At 36.0% G+C, this 17,304-nt stretch overlaps 1 protein-coding gene across 2 annotated transcripts in view; it reads left to right on the plus strand.

Moving 5' to 3' along the window:
• LOC141506325 (alpha-1-antichymotrypsin-like) overlaps positions 1 to 16,980 on the plus strand; it is a 30,586-nt gene extending 13,606 nt beyond the window's left edge. The window contains exons 3-5 of one of the 2 annotated variants that reach the window (XM_074213006.1): positions 425 to 698; positions 3,247 to 3,394; positions 16,497 to 16,980. In XM_074213006.1, the coding sequence (XP_074069107.1) occupies positions 425 to 698; positions 3,247 to 3,394; positions 16,497 to 16,694 (620 nt within the window). In that variant the 3' untranslated portion in view covers positions 16,695 to 16,980. Of the gene's footprint in view, positions 1 to 424; positions 699 to 3,246; positions 3,395 to 8,572; positions 9,057 to 16,496 lie in introns of those variants that run through there. The other variant, XM_074213005.1, reaches the window with a different exon arrangement.
• Positions 16,981 to 17,304: the final 324 nt, after the last annotated feature.

Below are 17,304 nucleotides of genomic sequence, written 5' to 3' on the forward strand. Positions count from 1 at the left end.
TTTGTCAAAGTTTCTTCCAAGAAGAACTATGGAGCAGGAAAATAATACAATAAGGAGTGATTTAAATGATATTTTTCGGCTTCTTCCAGCTAAAAAAAAATCTAAGTCTACAATTTAGAGAAGAGATTTTTACCTGGAGGCCTAGAAGTCTTGGAGAGATTTCAGTAATTCCATTAAATGGATGAAAAAAAAATATACATCATTATTTTCATTATCTCCTAGCCAAATTTTGGCATTTTCTTAAATTATAAATGTAGGCAACAAAAATATTTTCAGATTTCACTGGGATTTTACCAAAAGGATCTATTACACACAAAAAAGATGTGTCCCTAATTTAGAGGTATCTAGTTCAGGCCTGTGAATATTATTATAAAATGGCTCTTATGAATTCTATTTTATTGTATCTTTTCTTCCCTCTCTTAAGCTAAATGGGAAACACCATTTGATTCAGATGACACTTATAATCAAAACTTCTTTGTGAGTGAAGAAAAGGTTGTTGAAGTTCCCATGATGCACCAAGATGAGTTCTACACCCGTGTTTTCCAAGACAAGGAGCTTTTCTGCACAGTTGTAGAGCTGAAGTATAAGGGCAATGCTACAGCACTTTTCATTCTTCCTGATCAAAAGAAAATGAGTCATGTTGAAAATGCTCTCAATTCAGAAGTACTAGAAAAATGGTTGAATTCACTCCAAACAAGGTAATTATACATTTGTGAATAATCTTTAGGGTCACATCCAACTTTTAACATCACTGATTCTATATTTTAACCTTCTAATTCTATATTTAACCCTTTCCATCCCTAACAACTGACCTGTTCCTTATCAATCCTTTTTTAATATAAGTGAAATTTTAATATAGACTTTTGAGCTAGAAAGAAATACATTCATTTTATAGATGTATAAACTAAATGGCTTGACCAAGATTATAACTAGAAAAGATTCAGATTCTGATTTCAAAATCAGCATTCTTTCTGACATAGCACAGAAGTAAATTACATAAATATAAAAAAATCATTAAAAAGGAACCTAAGTCACCTCTTTGGAAGACAGGTATAAATTTGATAAATAACCTCACAAATCTATAAAACTTTAATGTTAACAGTGTTTCCACATGACAACTTTGAGAGGTAGATAGCATTCCCCTCATTTTATAGATAAGAAAACTGCAGGAATAACTAATTGTCCAAGATCCCTCAGCAATTTAGTGCCAGAACCTGAAGTAGACCTCAGAACTACCTCTCAATCTAGGGTTCTTTCCACTGCATCATGAAGTCAAACCTTTTCTGTAGAATGAGATTAGTTCTTGCCTCCCATTCTAGGACTATTTATGTTTTTGGACTTTTTTTGGATAGTTTTTGGACTGGACTGTTAAAAGCCAAAAATATCCCCAAGACCCAGGGGAAGAAAACCAACTCATCAATACATCTATTATCACAACAAATTAAGAAATAAATTGGTTTTATTTGATTCAATTTAATTAATGTTTTTTAATTCAGTTCAATTGGCAGTAGCAGAGCAGAGAATGTTTTTAAGATCTTTGTTGGAATCCCAGCTCAGTGGAATGACTTTACTAAGTCACTTCTTTCTGGACCTAGTTAATATCTCCATAAAACTAGTGGGTTTGACTAGATATATGGAGCTCTAAAATTTCTTTCAACTCAGACATCTTAAATTTTTCAATTCAAGAAAAATCTGGTAGGCATCTCCTATGTATGTATGACATTTAGGGAGCAGAGAACTAGACAATACAAATATAAACTTTGGTTTTTTTTTAATTTAAGTATTTTATTTGTTAATACAACTACATGCAATGGTAGTTTTAACCAATCATCTTTTTTGCGAGGTTTTGAGTTTTATGATTTCTTTTCCTCCCTCCTCTCCCTCCCCACCCTGAAAGAAAACAATCTGATATAAGCTCTATATTTATAACCAGACTAAACATAGGTCAACAACTATACACTTCAGAAAAAAACCTAGTGATTGGTGTTTGTCCTTTGTTCTTGAAAAGGATCAATGACATCAGGAGGATGATGTCTTGACTTTCAAATGAATTGGATTTAAGTGAAGCAGAGATGAGCAAAGTTATCAGCCTTACTCTTTTCTCTGGAGTACAGGGCAAGACATAGGGATGACTGCATTGGATGCAGTGGGAGACTTTACCTTTTTTAAGTTAAGGTAACTTTCCCAGGTCTCAGTTTGTCTAAATCAACACCCATTCAGTGATTTAGAGCTAGGTAAGAAATGAGACAAAATATGACTCCAAGAAAAAAAATCAAACTGGGAGGAGAAAACCCTCAAAGTTTCTGGCCAGAACAGAAACAGTTGCTATTTACACTCACTCTGAGTCATCAAAACCCAAACAATGATCAAAAGAGGCTTGGGCTAGGAGCTATTATTGACCAGTTAATGAGAGCCAGAGTGATTTAGAATTGGAATTCCAATAGACTCTATCAAAGCCTGGTTTTCCAGAACTCTATTTCAAGAAAACATAAATGAAACTGCATGCAACAAAAGAGTTAATTGCTCCATTTTTTAAAATGATAGAATAAATGCATGTGGAAAAGAAAAAAAACTAACCCCCAAACCCCAAAATATCTTGTGTGCCCTTCAGCAATCAAAATTTATATTCCTTTGGGTAGAGTACCCACATGTAAAGGAATGAGTTCTCATGGGGACAAAAAAAGGTGAGGGAAGAAGTTAAGAAGGAAGCAACTGAAGGAAGGGAGGGAAGGAGAGAAGGGAGGGAGGGAGGAGAATTGCCCAACTGGAACTGGCTAGTAGAACCTACCTCCTATAGTTGTGAGGGTCAAATAAGATATTTGTAAAGGTTTAGTGCATCATCTAGCAGATAGAAGGTACTTAATAAATTTTTAATGACTGACAGACTGTCTTACACATTAAATTTCTTAAAAAGTCAAATAGTCACCATTTTGAATATGAAAGTCAGCCAAATATGTAGAAGGTGAAAAAACTTGTGCTAACAGAGCTAATGTTGGAAGCATTTTGGGTTTTTTCCCTTTTGAACAAAATCCTGTTACTAATTATTTTGCAATTTTCTTTTAAAAGATTTGAAGACCCTTTTAATTTTAACAAGTTCACATGTAGTTCTAAGTGTTTCTGTTTAGAGTTTTAATATGTTCAATAGATATTTATTAAATTGTCAAGATGGTTTCGTGAATTTACCCATTCCAAAGGTGCTACAGAATAAAATAATCACAATGCTCTTTTCTATCTTTTTTTTAACAGAAAGATCGATCTTTTCTTGCCAAAATTTTCAATCTCTAGTAACTATGAACTAGAGAAAGTTCTTCCCTTGATGGGTATTGAGGAACTCTTTACTACCAAAGCTAATCTTTCTGGAATAACTGGACAAGAGAACATCCAAGTTTCCAAAGTAAGTTCAATAATTTTAAATAATTCCTTCTCAAGTTTTTAGGTTCAGAGATTGAGCTGGGCAAGATAATGAATTCCACTTTGGTAAGGCAGGTGAATATGTTCATGTTGGTAACTATGGATCCCATAGCTTCTCACAATTCTTATATATTTGTTAAAGCTCAAAATGATATAGCTTATTATTATAATTCAATTTTCAAATAATATTTTGATCCCTGGAAATATTGTAATAATCCATATAACCAAAAGAAATCAAGGCTAAAAAAGTGTCTTCATCAAAATAACTTTTGGAGGTACCTAGAGAAAGAATTATTACCGTAAAGAGAAGGAAAACTTGTCACAGATCACACAGAACACACAGATCTACCTGAGGTTAGAATTGATCTTAAGTCTTCCTGACCTAAATCAGGAAGACATTGTCAAAGGGAGATTTCTGGAGGAAGTGAATTGCCCAAAGACACATAGACAATGAATGACAGAGTCGTTTGAGCTACATATTCAACACCTAATAAATAATAATCATAGTTAGCAGAAATACCCAAATGAGGTCACATAAAACACATTTACATAACTCTTTAAGGTTTGCAAAGAATTTTATATATTCTCTTATTTGATCCACAATAATCACAATACCCCATTTTACAGATGAGGACACTAAGGCAAATTGAGTTTTTGACGTATCTAGGTCACAACTAGTGAGCCTCTTAGACTGAATTTGAACTCAAGTTTTCCTAATTCTAGATCTGGTGCTCTATCCACTTTACATATCTACTTTTATGCATCGAGTGTCTGAGGGAATGTAAAACAGAGAGAGCAAAAACAGAAAAATAAAACTCAAACAAGTTCCCTACCGAATATTGACATAAAAATTTTAAATTAAAATACTAGGAAGAAGACTAATGCCATATGACACAAAGATGTTATACTATGACCAGGCTGATTTTATTTCAGAAATATAGGGTTGATTCAATATTAGGAAAACCATAAGCATAACTGTCTATATTAATAACAAAAACAACAAAAATCATACATTTATAACAAAAGATGCAGAAAAAACTTTTGAGGGGAGGCTAGGTGGCTCAGTGTATAGAGCACCAGCCCTGGAGTCAGGAGTACCGGAGTTCAAATCCAGCCTCAAACACTTAATAATTATCTAGCTGTGTGGCCTTGGACAAGCCACTTAACCCCATTAACCTTGCAAAAACCTAAAAAAAACTTTTGAAAAATTACAATACCAATCCATACTAAAGGCACTAGAAAATAAAGGGAAAATGGAGCTTTTCTTAAATAGATAAGAAGCACCTTTCTAAAACCAAGAGCAAGCATTATCTATGATGGAGATAAATGAGAAGCCTTTCAAAATAAGATCAGGGGTGAAGAAAGGATGTCCATTTATCTCCACTATATTCAATATTGTGCTAGAAATGCTAGCTATAGAAAAAAAGACAAGAAAAATATAGGTCAAGAAAATCAATAAAATTAATGCAAAAAAGTGAAAGAAAGCAGTCTAGTAGTAGTACCAATTCTCAAACTATCCTATAAAGTGGTAATCATTAAAAGAATCTGACACTGGATAAGAAATAGAATGATTGATCAGTGGAATAGATTAAGTAAATAATTGCCATAACCCATCATTTGACAAATCCAAAAGTTCCAACTATAAAGGTAAGAACTCACTATTTGACAAAAACTACTAGAAATATTGGAAAGCAATCTGACAGAAACTAGGTATAGACCAATATCTTAACACCATGTATCAAAATAAGTTCAAAATGAATACATAAATTGGACATAAAGGGTAATATCATAAGCAAGTTAGGAAAGTATGGAAAAACTTTCTGTCAAATCAATGATTAAAGGAAGAGTTCATGAGCAAATAAGATATAGAGAGTATCACAGGAGGTAAAAATGATCATTTTTTTGCTCAAATAAAACAAACGCAGCCAAAATTAGAAAGAAAGCAAGAAACTGTGAAGATACTATAGCAAGTTTCTCTGACAATGGTCTCATTTCTCAACCATATAAGGAACTGAGCTAAATTTATCAAGAGTCATTTCCCAAATGATAAATGATCAGAAGATATAAATAGATAGTTTTCAGAAGAAGAAATCAAAGTTATATATGTAGTCATGAAAAATTGCTCTAAATCAATAATAGAGACATGCAAATTAAGACACCAATGAAATACCTCATACCTATCAAACTGGCTTACATGATAGAAGAGGAAAGTGATAAATGCAGGAGGAGTTTTGATGAAAATAGTAACTCATATATATATATATATATATATATATATATATATATATATATATATATATATATATATACACACACACATATATTGATCAGTATAATGATCCAAAAATTCCAAAGGATTCATGATGAAAAATGCTATCAAAGAGAACTAGTAGAACTCTTTTTTTTTTTGTAAGGCATTAGAATTAAATGATTTCCCCAAAATCACACAACTAGGCAATTATTAAATATCTGAGCTCAGATTTGAACTCAGGTTCTACTGACTCCAGGGCTATCCACTGTACCACCTTAGCTGCCCCGGTGAACTATTGAGTAGTTAGTATCTGAAGTCAAATTTGAACCCAGAAAGATAAGTCTTTCTGACTCTAGACCCAGTACTCTATCCACTACTTAGTTACCCTTTGTTGGCACAATAGTAGATGGTTAATAAATGCTTATTGATGAGAAAAATGGGAAAGAAAAGGTGAGACATATAGGATACAAGGATCAGGAGTCAGAGATAGAAAATTGGGTTGGAAAAAAGAGTAAATAGGAGGGGAAGATAAGGAGAGTGTGATGAGTATGGAAATTGTGAGATGATGTGATGGTTTGGTTGTTGTTTGTTCAACCACTCCTATTTACCCTTCACCCTATTATTGACTTGCTGTCTAGATGGATTTCTGGTATAAATATATCTTCCCATACAGAGAATAAATATCAAATTATCTGTAATTCTCTCCATCTCTTAGAACTCACATACTGCAATCTGGCAAAAATATCTCCATGTTAGATCTGAATCTCCCTCTTTTCTGAAGCTTCTTCCATTGCCACTGTCTTCTTGTTCTAATAAGTATAATCAGACTAGCAAAGGACTGTGGTTAACATAGTTTATATAAAGACAAAGAAAATATTTCAAACAGAAAGGAAATCTTTTCCATTCCTAGAAAGAAAAGCTTCAGATTTTCATGGAACCTAATAAGGAAAGAGATAATAGGATTATACCCTTGGGCTCTGTAATCTGGGAGTCTATAGACATTCCTCATGCATGATATGCCTAAGAAGCCTTACTCCCAGAATCCTGACTTCATTCTTTCTGGTGGTTGTCTCTGTTTCTATTCTCTGACATCGGCTTGGCTTCAACTCATTCCCCTTCCCAATCTCCTCGTATGCCTCCAATAAGATGGTAGAGTCTTCTTTGAGTTTCTCCTGACTTCACTGATCCACCCTGAAAAAAGATCTCATGATATGGTCTATTATTTTTTACCCTATGTGGTTGTTTCTAATCAGATTCATAGAATTATAAACTAAATAGTTGGGATAGATCTTAGAGGTCACTCAGTCTAATATCCTCACTCTAAAGAAGAAGAAATGGAGACAACAACCAAGTTTTAATGACTTAACCAGGGTCAAGCTTCTACTAAGCTTGATATGAACCTATGCCTTCCTGGCTCTAATTGCAAATTTCTTTGCTTTATGCTGCCTGTATGCTTCATTGAGGGATCACTGGAAAAAAATGTTACTCTAACATGAAGACCCAACTAACATAGCTCAGTTCATGACACAGGCTACAAATGGCAGTGGATTTGCAGCAAACTAATGCTGTTCACCAATATAAACTATGACCTAGATTGCTCCGGGAAGCAGTGTTAAAGCAGAAGACCAGGCAACAGAGGACTTGCAGACTGCTTCTAAGAAGGATTTCTTTAGACATGTAATCTTCAGATCCGACTCATTCCAACTCCAAAGGAGATTGTGATTTCCAAATTTATGAGGAAGAAAAAGAGGGTCATCTCTCTTTCATTCACCTCTCTCTAAGTAGGGAACTAGGCTAGAATTATAACTCTCTACTGTGTATCACAGAGTAAATAAATGGATCAGTGGATAGAGTGCCAGACCTGGAGTCAGGAGGACTTGAGTTCAAACTCAGTCTCAGATGCTAACTGTGCAACCCTGGGAGAGTCACTTAGCTGCTTTGTGCTTCAATATCCTCAACTGTAAAATGAAGATAATATTAGCAATTTTTTTAGTGCCTGGCAAATAATGGCAACTATATAAATTCTTATTTCTTTCCCTTCCCTTCCAAGAAGCAGGTACTGGGGATTAAAGGGAGTTAACTTTCCTCACATAACTATAATCCCAGGCCCCCATCTGCCATTCAAATGCCACCTTCATCTCTTTAACTGATGATCTCTGCAATCTCACCCTCCAAGCTGTGGTCAGATCTCCCCTCACATGTGTAGCAAGCAGTGAAAGAGGACCAGCCTTCACAGAACTGGCCCAAGCTCAATTGGGCAAGGACAGAGCTACATTACAATCAGTTTAAATCACATTTTGAAGTCCCTTTTCTGTGGTCAGGTCTATGAAGCACGATTTTCCTCATAAAAGGAGGAAGGAATGGAGATGAAGAAGATTCTGGAGGACAGGAAGGTGGAAAAAGGGAAATGGGATGAGAGAAAATAATAAGGAGGCTGGGGGAAGAAAGAAAGAGATTAGAGGGATAAGATGAGGTGAAAAGTATGAAGATAGTAGGAGAGAGAGAATAAGGAAGAGACAATGAGAAGGCTGGAAAGAAGAAAAAAAGTGTATGAGAAGAATAAAGGTTATTAAAAGAAGAATAATGAAGATGGGAGGAACTATGGTGGCAATGATCCAGAGCAATCAATAATTGTCTGGAGCAATTTAATTTTCTCAGAAACGAAGGAGAAATATTAAAGTATTTTTCATCTATCTACTATATTTTCTAGTTCTCATTTCAACATAGTAGTGATGTTAGGATCTACTTTATCAATGAGGTTGCCACAACTTAATTTACTTTGGCCATAGGATCCCCCCAGAGCTTCTGAGACTGAAAAACCAAGGTCCTTGTAGTCTCCGAGTATCCATCGTGATATGGTTTCCTGTATCACAATCTCCAAGTGCAGTAATGTTGTGTTTCCCTTTACAGGTGGTCCATAAGGCTGTGCTAGATGTAGATGAGGCTGGCACAGAGGCTGCAGCTGCCACAGGCATAGAGATGATGCTTACTTCAATAAGACGTGATCCTCTTCCAATGATTAAGTTTGACAGGCCATTCATAGTCATCTTGAATAGTCAAAGTAGCATGCTTTTTATAGGGAAAGTCAACAATCCCCTAAAGGCATAACCCTCTTGAAGAAGAAGGAGCTCACAGTTCAGGAACTAAAAGACTTGGTACTAAAGGGAGCAGGCCAACCTGTCATATACTGAATGCCTCTGGACAGGTCCCATACTTGGTAAACATGGCCTTCTCTATTTAAAAAAAATAGTCATCCTGATATATATAGAGGTGTGTATTGGTTCTGTAACAACTTTTCTGAAATAGTTGGAGAATTTTTGGCAAATTTAGGCCCCATTACCCTAACAATAAAAGTTACTTGTCATTGTAGTAAATAAATTATTGAGCATCAGAATTCCTTAGACACATTTTTCTCTTCATTCATTCATTCATTGTTCTGACATTCTGAATTTTAGTGTCCTCATCAGTAAAATGAGGATAATGAAAGGTTGCTTAGGGTTGTTATAAAGAAAACAGTGCATCTAAAAGTGTTATAGATGTGGATTATTATTCATTCAACATGTATTAGGTACCTTTTAAATATTGTACCTCCTTCAACCTTTTCATTCCCTCTTGATCATTGTGTTGCAAGAGATAAGAAGACAAACCATAACCTCTTCTTTTAAGGAAGTTATAGTCAAATAAAAGAGATGACAAGGACATTTTCAACTAAAAAGCAAATTAAAATGTTGTAGATAGCACATAGGTTCAAAGTGGTACAATAATTGAAGGAGAAAGAAAATACTTTTACCTGGGGCAGGGGGTGATTGTTGTTGCTCAGTTATTTCAAAGATGTCTAACTTTGGGGGTGACTAGGTGGCACAATGGAGAGAGCACCTGGCCTGGGAGTCAGGAGGACCTGAGTTTTAAATCCAGCATCAGAAAATAATTACCTAGCTGTGTGATCTTGGGCAAGTCACTTAACCCCATTGCCTTGCAAAAACAAAAACAAACTGTCTAACTTTTCATGAGGTTTTCTTGGCAATGATACTGGACTGGTTTGCCATTTCCTTCTCCAGTCCATGTATACAGATGAGGGAAGTGAGGCAAACAGATTTAAGTACCTTGGCAGGGTGATAAAAATAATTTTATGGAAATTGTGTGAATCATCAAGATTACAGAATAGATCATTTCTACTAGTTTCTTTAACACCAAATATCAGAGAAGAAATTATGTCCAAAATATAGGATAATTTTAGCTTTAAAATAAGATAAGGAAAAACCTCTGTGTGATGTTTTAAAATGCTCATGAAAGTGGAGCCAAGATGACAGCATGAAGGCAGCATTTCCCAGGAACTCCTTCCCCTTCAAAACTCCAAAAGCCAACAAATTATGACTCTAGCCAAAATTTAGAGGTGCAGAACCCACAGAAAGGCTGAGTGATGTATTTTCCCAGTCCAAGATAACTTAGAAGGTATGCAGGAAAGGTGTGTTTTACCAGGACTGGGGTTTGGGAAAAAAGCCACAGCCACAGCACAGCACAACCCAGGCCAGCCCAGAAATCATGGACAACAGCTTGAAGGGGCAGAGAGAGAACTCTGCTACACCAGAATGAGTGTGGAGTAAAGAGCACTAACTGCAGAATCTGCAGTGAGAATCTGGAGAAAGTAGCCTACACCCTCAGAGATGGTATGGGAAGTCTGCAAAGATTTTTCTCTCCCTTGGAGTAGGACTCTGCTGCTAGCCTACACTCACATTTAGGTTGCAGTTTGGGCTTCCATACTAAGTAGCCAAGCTGGATCCCTCCTTATAACTCCAGGGCAGAGGGAAGTGTTGGGGTCATCTACATATCAAAGCACAGGCAAGAGAGCATAAGACCTTGGAGGAATAAAGGTCCCAATGGGGTGTCCCTCCCAAAAAAACCCCAAAGCCTTGGAAGTGCTGTAAATTAGTCTTGGGCTGAGGAAATGAGTAAATAACAGAAAAAGAAGAATCTGACCATAGAGAATTACTTTAGTCCCATGGAAGATCAAAATACATACTCAGATGATGACAAAATAGAAGCTTCCATATCCAAAACCTCCAAGAGAAATAGAAAATGGGATGAGCTCAAAAAAAGACTTTGAAAAGCAATTAAGAGTTGATGGAGCAAAATTTGGGAAGAGAAATAAGAGCAATGCAGAAAAATCATAAAAACCAAATCAACAGCTTAGTGAAAGATATACAAAAAAATACTGAAGAAAATAATATATTAAAAATAAGTTTAGGCCTAATGAAAAAAAAAAAGGCAAATGAGGAGAAGAATGCCTTAAAAAGCAGAATTGGCCAGCTGGGAAAGGAGATAAAAAAGCTCTCTGAAGAAAATAACTCCTTCAAAACAGCAGGAAGAACTAGAAAGATAAATCCCATTCAAAGTAACCTCAGACAATATAAAATACCTGGGAGTCTATTTGCCAAGACAGACTCAGAAACTTTTTGAAAACAATTATAAAGCACTTCTCACACAAATTAAATCAGATTTAAATAACTGGGCAAATATCAACTGCTCATGGATAGGGAGAGCTAATGAAAATGACAATTCTACCAAAACAAAACTACCTGTTTAGTGCCCTACCAATCAAAATTCCAAAATGAGTTAGAAAAAATTGTAAGTAAATTCATATGGAGAAATAAAAAGTCAAGAATTTCTAGGAACTTAATGGAAAAAAAAAGTGCAAAAGAAGGGGGCTTAGCCCTACCTGATCTAAAATTATATTATAAAGCATCAGCCATCAAAAATGTTTGGTATTGGCTAAGAAATAGAGTGGTGGACTAGTAGAATAGACTAGGTGCAAAAGCAGGAGACTATTATAGTAATCTGCTGTTTGATAAACTCAAAGAGTCCAGCTATTGGGATAAAAATTCTCTCTTTGATAAAAACTGCTGGGAAAATTGAAAGTTAGTATGGAAGAAACTTAGATTAGACCAGCACCTAACACCCTTTACCAAGATAAGATCCAAATGGTTACAGGACTTAGACATAAAAAGCAATACTATAAGCAAATTAGAAGATCAAGGACTAGTTTACCTGTCAGATCTATGGAAAGGGGACCAGTTTAGGACTAAGGAAGAGTTGGAGAACATCACCAAAAACCAATGAGATGATTTTGATTACATTGAATTAAAAAGCTTTTGCACAGATAAAACCACTATAAGAAAGATCAGAAGAAATGTAGTGAATTGGGAAACATTCTTTACAACTAATGATTCTGACAAAGGACTCATTTTTAAAATATACAGAGAACTGAGTCATATTTTTAAAACAAAAAGCCATTCCCCAATTGACAAATGGTCAAAGGATATACAAAGGCAATTTACAGATGAGGAGATCAAAGTAATCCATAGCCATATGAAAAATTGCTCTAAATCATTAATTATTAGAGAAATGCAAATTAAAGCTTCTCTGAGGTACCACCTCACACCTCTCAGACTGTCCAATATGATCAGAAAGGATCAGAAAGGTTGTGAGAAATCTGGGACACTATTACACTGTTGATGGAGCTGTGAACTCATCCAACCCTTCTGGAGAGAAATTTGGAACTATACCCAAAGGGCAACAAAAATGAGCATACCCTTTGACCCAGCAATACCACTACTGAGTCTATATCCTGAAGAGATCATTTCAAAGGGTAAAACATCACTTGCACAAAAATATTTATAGCAGCCCTGTTTGTGGTAGCAAAGAATTGGAAATCAAGTAAATGTCCTTCAATTGGGGAATGGCTTAGCAAACTATGGTATATGTATGCCATGGAACACTATTGTTCTATTAGAAACCAGGAGGGACAGGATTTCAGGGAAGCCTGGGGGGATTTGGATGAAAATCTGGGTGAGATGAGCAGACCCAGAAAAACACTGTACACCCTAACAGCAACATGAGGGTGATGTTCAACCTTGAAGGACTCACTCATTCCGTCAGTGTAGCAATCATGAACAGTTTTGGGCTGTCTGAAAAGGAGAGTGCCATCTGTATCCAGACAAAGAGCCATGGAGTTTGAACAAAGTTCAAGGACTATTCCCTTTAATTTAGGAAAAAACCCCAGATATCTTATTGTTGGATGTTGTTATTTCTTAGACTTTTTGTCTCTTCCTTAAGGATATGATTTCTCTCTCATCACACTCAATTTGGATCAATGTACAACATGGAAACAAAGTAAAGACTGACAGATTGCTTTCAGTGGGGGGGTGAGGGAAGTAAGATTGGGGGGAAAATTGTAAAACTCAAATAATATCTTTAATAAAAATAAATTAAAAATAGAAAATAAGAAAATAACTCCTTCAAATGCAGAATGGAACTAAAGGATGCTGCTGACTTTGCAAGAAATCAGGAAGAAATACAACTCTTCCAAAAAAGCCAAAAATGAAAAGAAATTGTGAAATATCTCTTTGGAAAAACAACCGACCTCAAAAACAGATCCAGAAGAAATAATTTAAACATTATTGGGCTATCTGAAAGCCATGATCAGGAGAAGAGCCTAGACTTCATTTTTCAAGAAATAATACAACAAACTTGCCCTGAGATCCTAGATACAGAGGGTAAAATAGAAATTGAGTGAATTCACTGATCACCTCCTGAAAGAGATCCCAAAACAAAAAATTCCAGGAATATTATAGCCAAATTCCAAAACTTCTAACTCAAAGAGAAAATTCTAAAAGCTGCCAGAAACAAACAATTCAACTACTGAGGCTCCATAGTCAGGATTACACAGGATCTGGCAGCATCTGCATTAAGGGCTTGTAGGGCTTGGAATATGATATTCTGGAAGTCAAAAGATCTTGGTTTACAACTGAGAATCGACCACCCAGAAAAACTGGACATCCTCTTTCAGGGGAAAAGATGGACTTTCAATGAAACAGGAGACTTTCAAACTTTCCTATTGAAACAACCAGAGCTGAACAGAAAGTTTGAGCTTCAAGTACAGGATTCTGGTGAACCATAGAGGGCATGGAAGAGAATGACTAACTATGAAGAACTTAATGATGTTGAACTATTTGTATTCCTGCATGGGAAGAAGATATTGACAGCTCATATGAACTTTCTCATTTATAAGAGGTGTTAGAAGGAGCATATGTAGACAGGAAATAGGAAGGAGCAGAATATAATAACATAATATAGTAAAAAGATGGAGTCAATGGGTGATAAAGGAAAGCACTGGGAAGAAGGGAAAAGAGATGAAGAAGAAGCTAAGAAATTTCATGTAAGAGTCAAGAAAAAGCTTTTTCAATTGAGTGGAATGGGGGAAGACACGAAGAAATGAGTGAGCCTTCATTCTCATCAGAAATATCTCAGAGAGGAAATAACATACACACTTAATAGGGTGAGGAAATCATCTTACCCTAGAGAAAAAAAATGAGAAGAAAAGGATGGGATAAGGGGGAATGGTGGAGGGAAGGAGGGAATAGGTGATAAAAGAGAGGAAAGATCGAGGGAGAGGGTATTCAGATACAACACACTTTGGGACAGGGCCAGGATGAAAAGAGAGAGAGAATAGAATAAATGAGAGTGAGGAGGAATACAGTGGAGGTAATAAAAACTGTGGGAAAAATATTGAAGCAACCTCTCTGGTGGACTTATGATAAAGAAAGCAAATCACCTCAGAGGAAGAGCCATTGGAATCTGAACACAGACTGAAGTAATTTTTTTCTCTCTATTCTTGAGGTTTCACATCTTCTTGGGTGGGGGGGCTATACTTACTCTTATGTTTACTCTTATAACACATCAATTTACATCAGTGTATAACATGGAAACAATGTAAAGACTATCAGACAGCCTTCTGTGGGGGGAAAGGGGGGAGAAATTGTAATATTCTAAACCTTACAAAAATGATAGGTAGATACTACTATTATATATAATTGGAAAACAAATAAAATGTTAATTAAAAAAATAAAACACTCATGAATTAATATTAAAGAACTGTATTACTTGTGCTTTCACTCAGAATTTCTGTGGGGACTGGCCTGACCCTGGCTGACAGAAGTAACTTCCTATTTGACCAGTGTTAGGAAGTTCTTATATGTACCCAAAATGAAAAAAGTCAAAGGTCTACTGATCATAATCAATTTAGCAAACTTCATCTAATGCAGGTATTCAGGGTTGGTACACTTATTTTAGGGGCAGCCAGGAGGTACAGTGGATAGAGCACTGGGTTTGGAGTCATGAAGATCTAAGTTTCCACCTTAGACACTTGCTAGTGTGACTTTGGATAAGTCAATTCATCTCTATTTGCCTCCGTTCCTCCTCTGAAAAATGGGGACAGGCTGAAGAAGGAAGTGGCAAAGCACTCCAGTGTATTTGTCAAGAAAGCCCCCAGTGAGGTCACAAAGACTTGGATATAACTGAAAAACCAATTAAAAACAACAGCAACTATATTATAACATATTTGGCATCTAAGTGGTTTTAAAAAAAAAAAGCCAATCTCTAGGATCCCTTGTTTTGTCCCCAGGTTGTGGAAAGGAAGCATAACTTGAGTATCTTATCTCCCATTCCAACATACATAAATTGCACAAAAAAACAATATAGACATCAAGAAAACATCATTTCTCAAAATAAATCATAAGGCAGGGAATGGAAAATTCTGTAGAATTGATTAATGATTGAACCCATATGAATCAGGAAGATCCTCAGAAGTATGATGAAATCTCAGCACAACCAGAAAGAATGATGTAACCCAAAAAGTCTATTCTAAGCCATTTCTGAGTATGGAGGCTTTTGGTAGCTAGGTTGTATAGTGGAGAAAATTCTGTGCCTGGAGTCAGGAACACATGAGTTCAAATTCAACCTTATATGCTAACTGTGTGATCCTGGGCAAGTCACTTAATTTCTCTGTTTCTCAATGTCCTCAACTCTAAAATGGAGCTAGTAATAGCACCTGCATTCCAGGGTTATTGCAAAGAACAATAAGATATAAGTTGTGGAAAACAGTTAGCACAGTGGCTATCACACATTGCATACTGTATAAGTTTTTATTCCTTTCCCCTTCCCTTCTGGAGAAGCAGATACTGAGCATTTAAGGGACTGACTTTCCTCACACAAATGTGATACCAGACCCCTTGTCTGCCATTCAAATGTCACTCTTGCCTTTTGAATTGATTATCTTTCTGGCTCTCCCCTCAAACTGAAGTCAGAGCTCCCTCCACACATTCATTACAGTCAGTTTAAATATTATGTAGCCCCTTTTCTATGGTCAGGTCTGTGAAGTACAAACTACCTCATAAATGAGGTTAGAGGAAGTGGTGGTAATCATCCAGAGAAATGACCAACTGTCTGTAAAGCACAAACTCCTTCATAAAAGGAGGAAGAAATGGAAGTGAGGAAAATTCTGGAGTATAGGAGAATGTGTAAAGGAAAATGGATTTGCAAAAATTAACATGATAAGGAGGCTGGGGGAAGAAAGAGCTTAGAGGATGAAGTGAAAACTATGAAGACAATGAGAAGGTAGGAAGGAGGTCCAATGAAGTGTATGAGGAAAATGAAGTTTATTAAAAGGAGGATAATGAGGTTAGAAGAAGTTGTGGTGGCAATGGTGCAGAGAAATTACCAACTGTCTTGAGCAATTTAATTTTCTCAGAAATAGAGGAGAAATATTAAAGTTCTTCCATCTCTCCATTATATTGTCTAACACTCATGTGTAGTGATCTTAGGATCTACTTTACCAATGAAGTTGCCACAACCTCATTTAGTTGACCATAAGATTCTCTCAGGAGCTCCTGGGGCCCAATACTCAGGGCTCATGTAAGACTTCACCCTCCTTCCTTCATGATATGTTTCCCTGAATCTCTACCTCCAGGAGAAAAAAAAGTTGTGCTTTCTGTTACAGGTGGTCCACAAGGCTGTGCTAGATGTAGATGAGGCTGGTACAGAGGCTGCAGCTGCCACAGGCATCAAGATTACAAATTATATGATGAGACTGAATTCACTTCCAGTCATTAAGTTTAACAGGCCATTCTTAGTCATTCTGTATATTGAAAGAAACATACTTTTTATAGCGAAAGTCTACAAACCCAAAAAGGCCTAGTTCTCTTAAAGAAGAAGGGGCTCTGTACCAAGAAGACCTGATACTAATAGGAACCAGGAGCTCTACTGCCAGGACAACCTGTCATATACTGTGTGAACTTGGGCTAGTCCCATACTTTGGAAACCTGGCCTTCTCCATTTGTTTTAATAAAAAGTCTTCCTGATATATCTTAAGGTTTGTATTGATTCTGTAAAAAGGTTTTGAAATAGAGAATTTTGGGCAAATTTTAGGCTCCATTGCCTTAAGATTGAAAGATCACAGTTACTTTTCATTATAATAAATCAATCATTGAGAAACCATATTCCTCAGAAACATTTTTTTCTTTTATTCATTCCTTATTCCAACACTCTGAGCTTTAGTTTCCTCATTGGTAAAATGAAGATGATGAAAGTTGCTTAAGATTGTTGTAAAGAAAGCATTTAGTGAATCCAAAAGTGTTATAGATGTGAATTATTATTCATTCAGTGTGTATTAGGTATCTTTAAAATGTACTTAATTCCAACTTTCTCATTCTCTCTTGATCATTGTGTTGCAAGAGATAACAAGGTAAATCATGACCTCTTCCTTTAATGAAGTAATAGTCTAATAAAAGAGATGACTGGGACATATT

This window comes from Macrotis lagotis, chromosome 1, assembly GCF_037893015.1.
Source record: "Macrotis lagotis isolate mMagLag1 chromosome 1, bilby.v1.9.chrom.fasta, whole genome shotgun sequence".
Taxonomy (NCBI): Eukaryota; Metazoa; Chordata; class Mammalia; order Peramelemorphia; family Peramelidae; genus Macrotis; species Macrotis lagotis.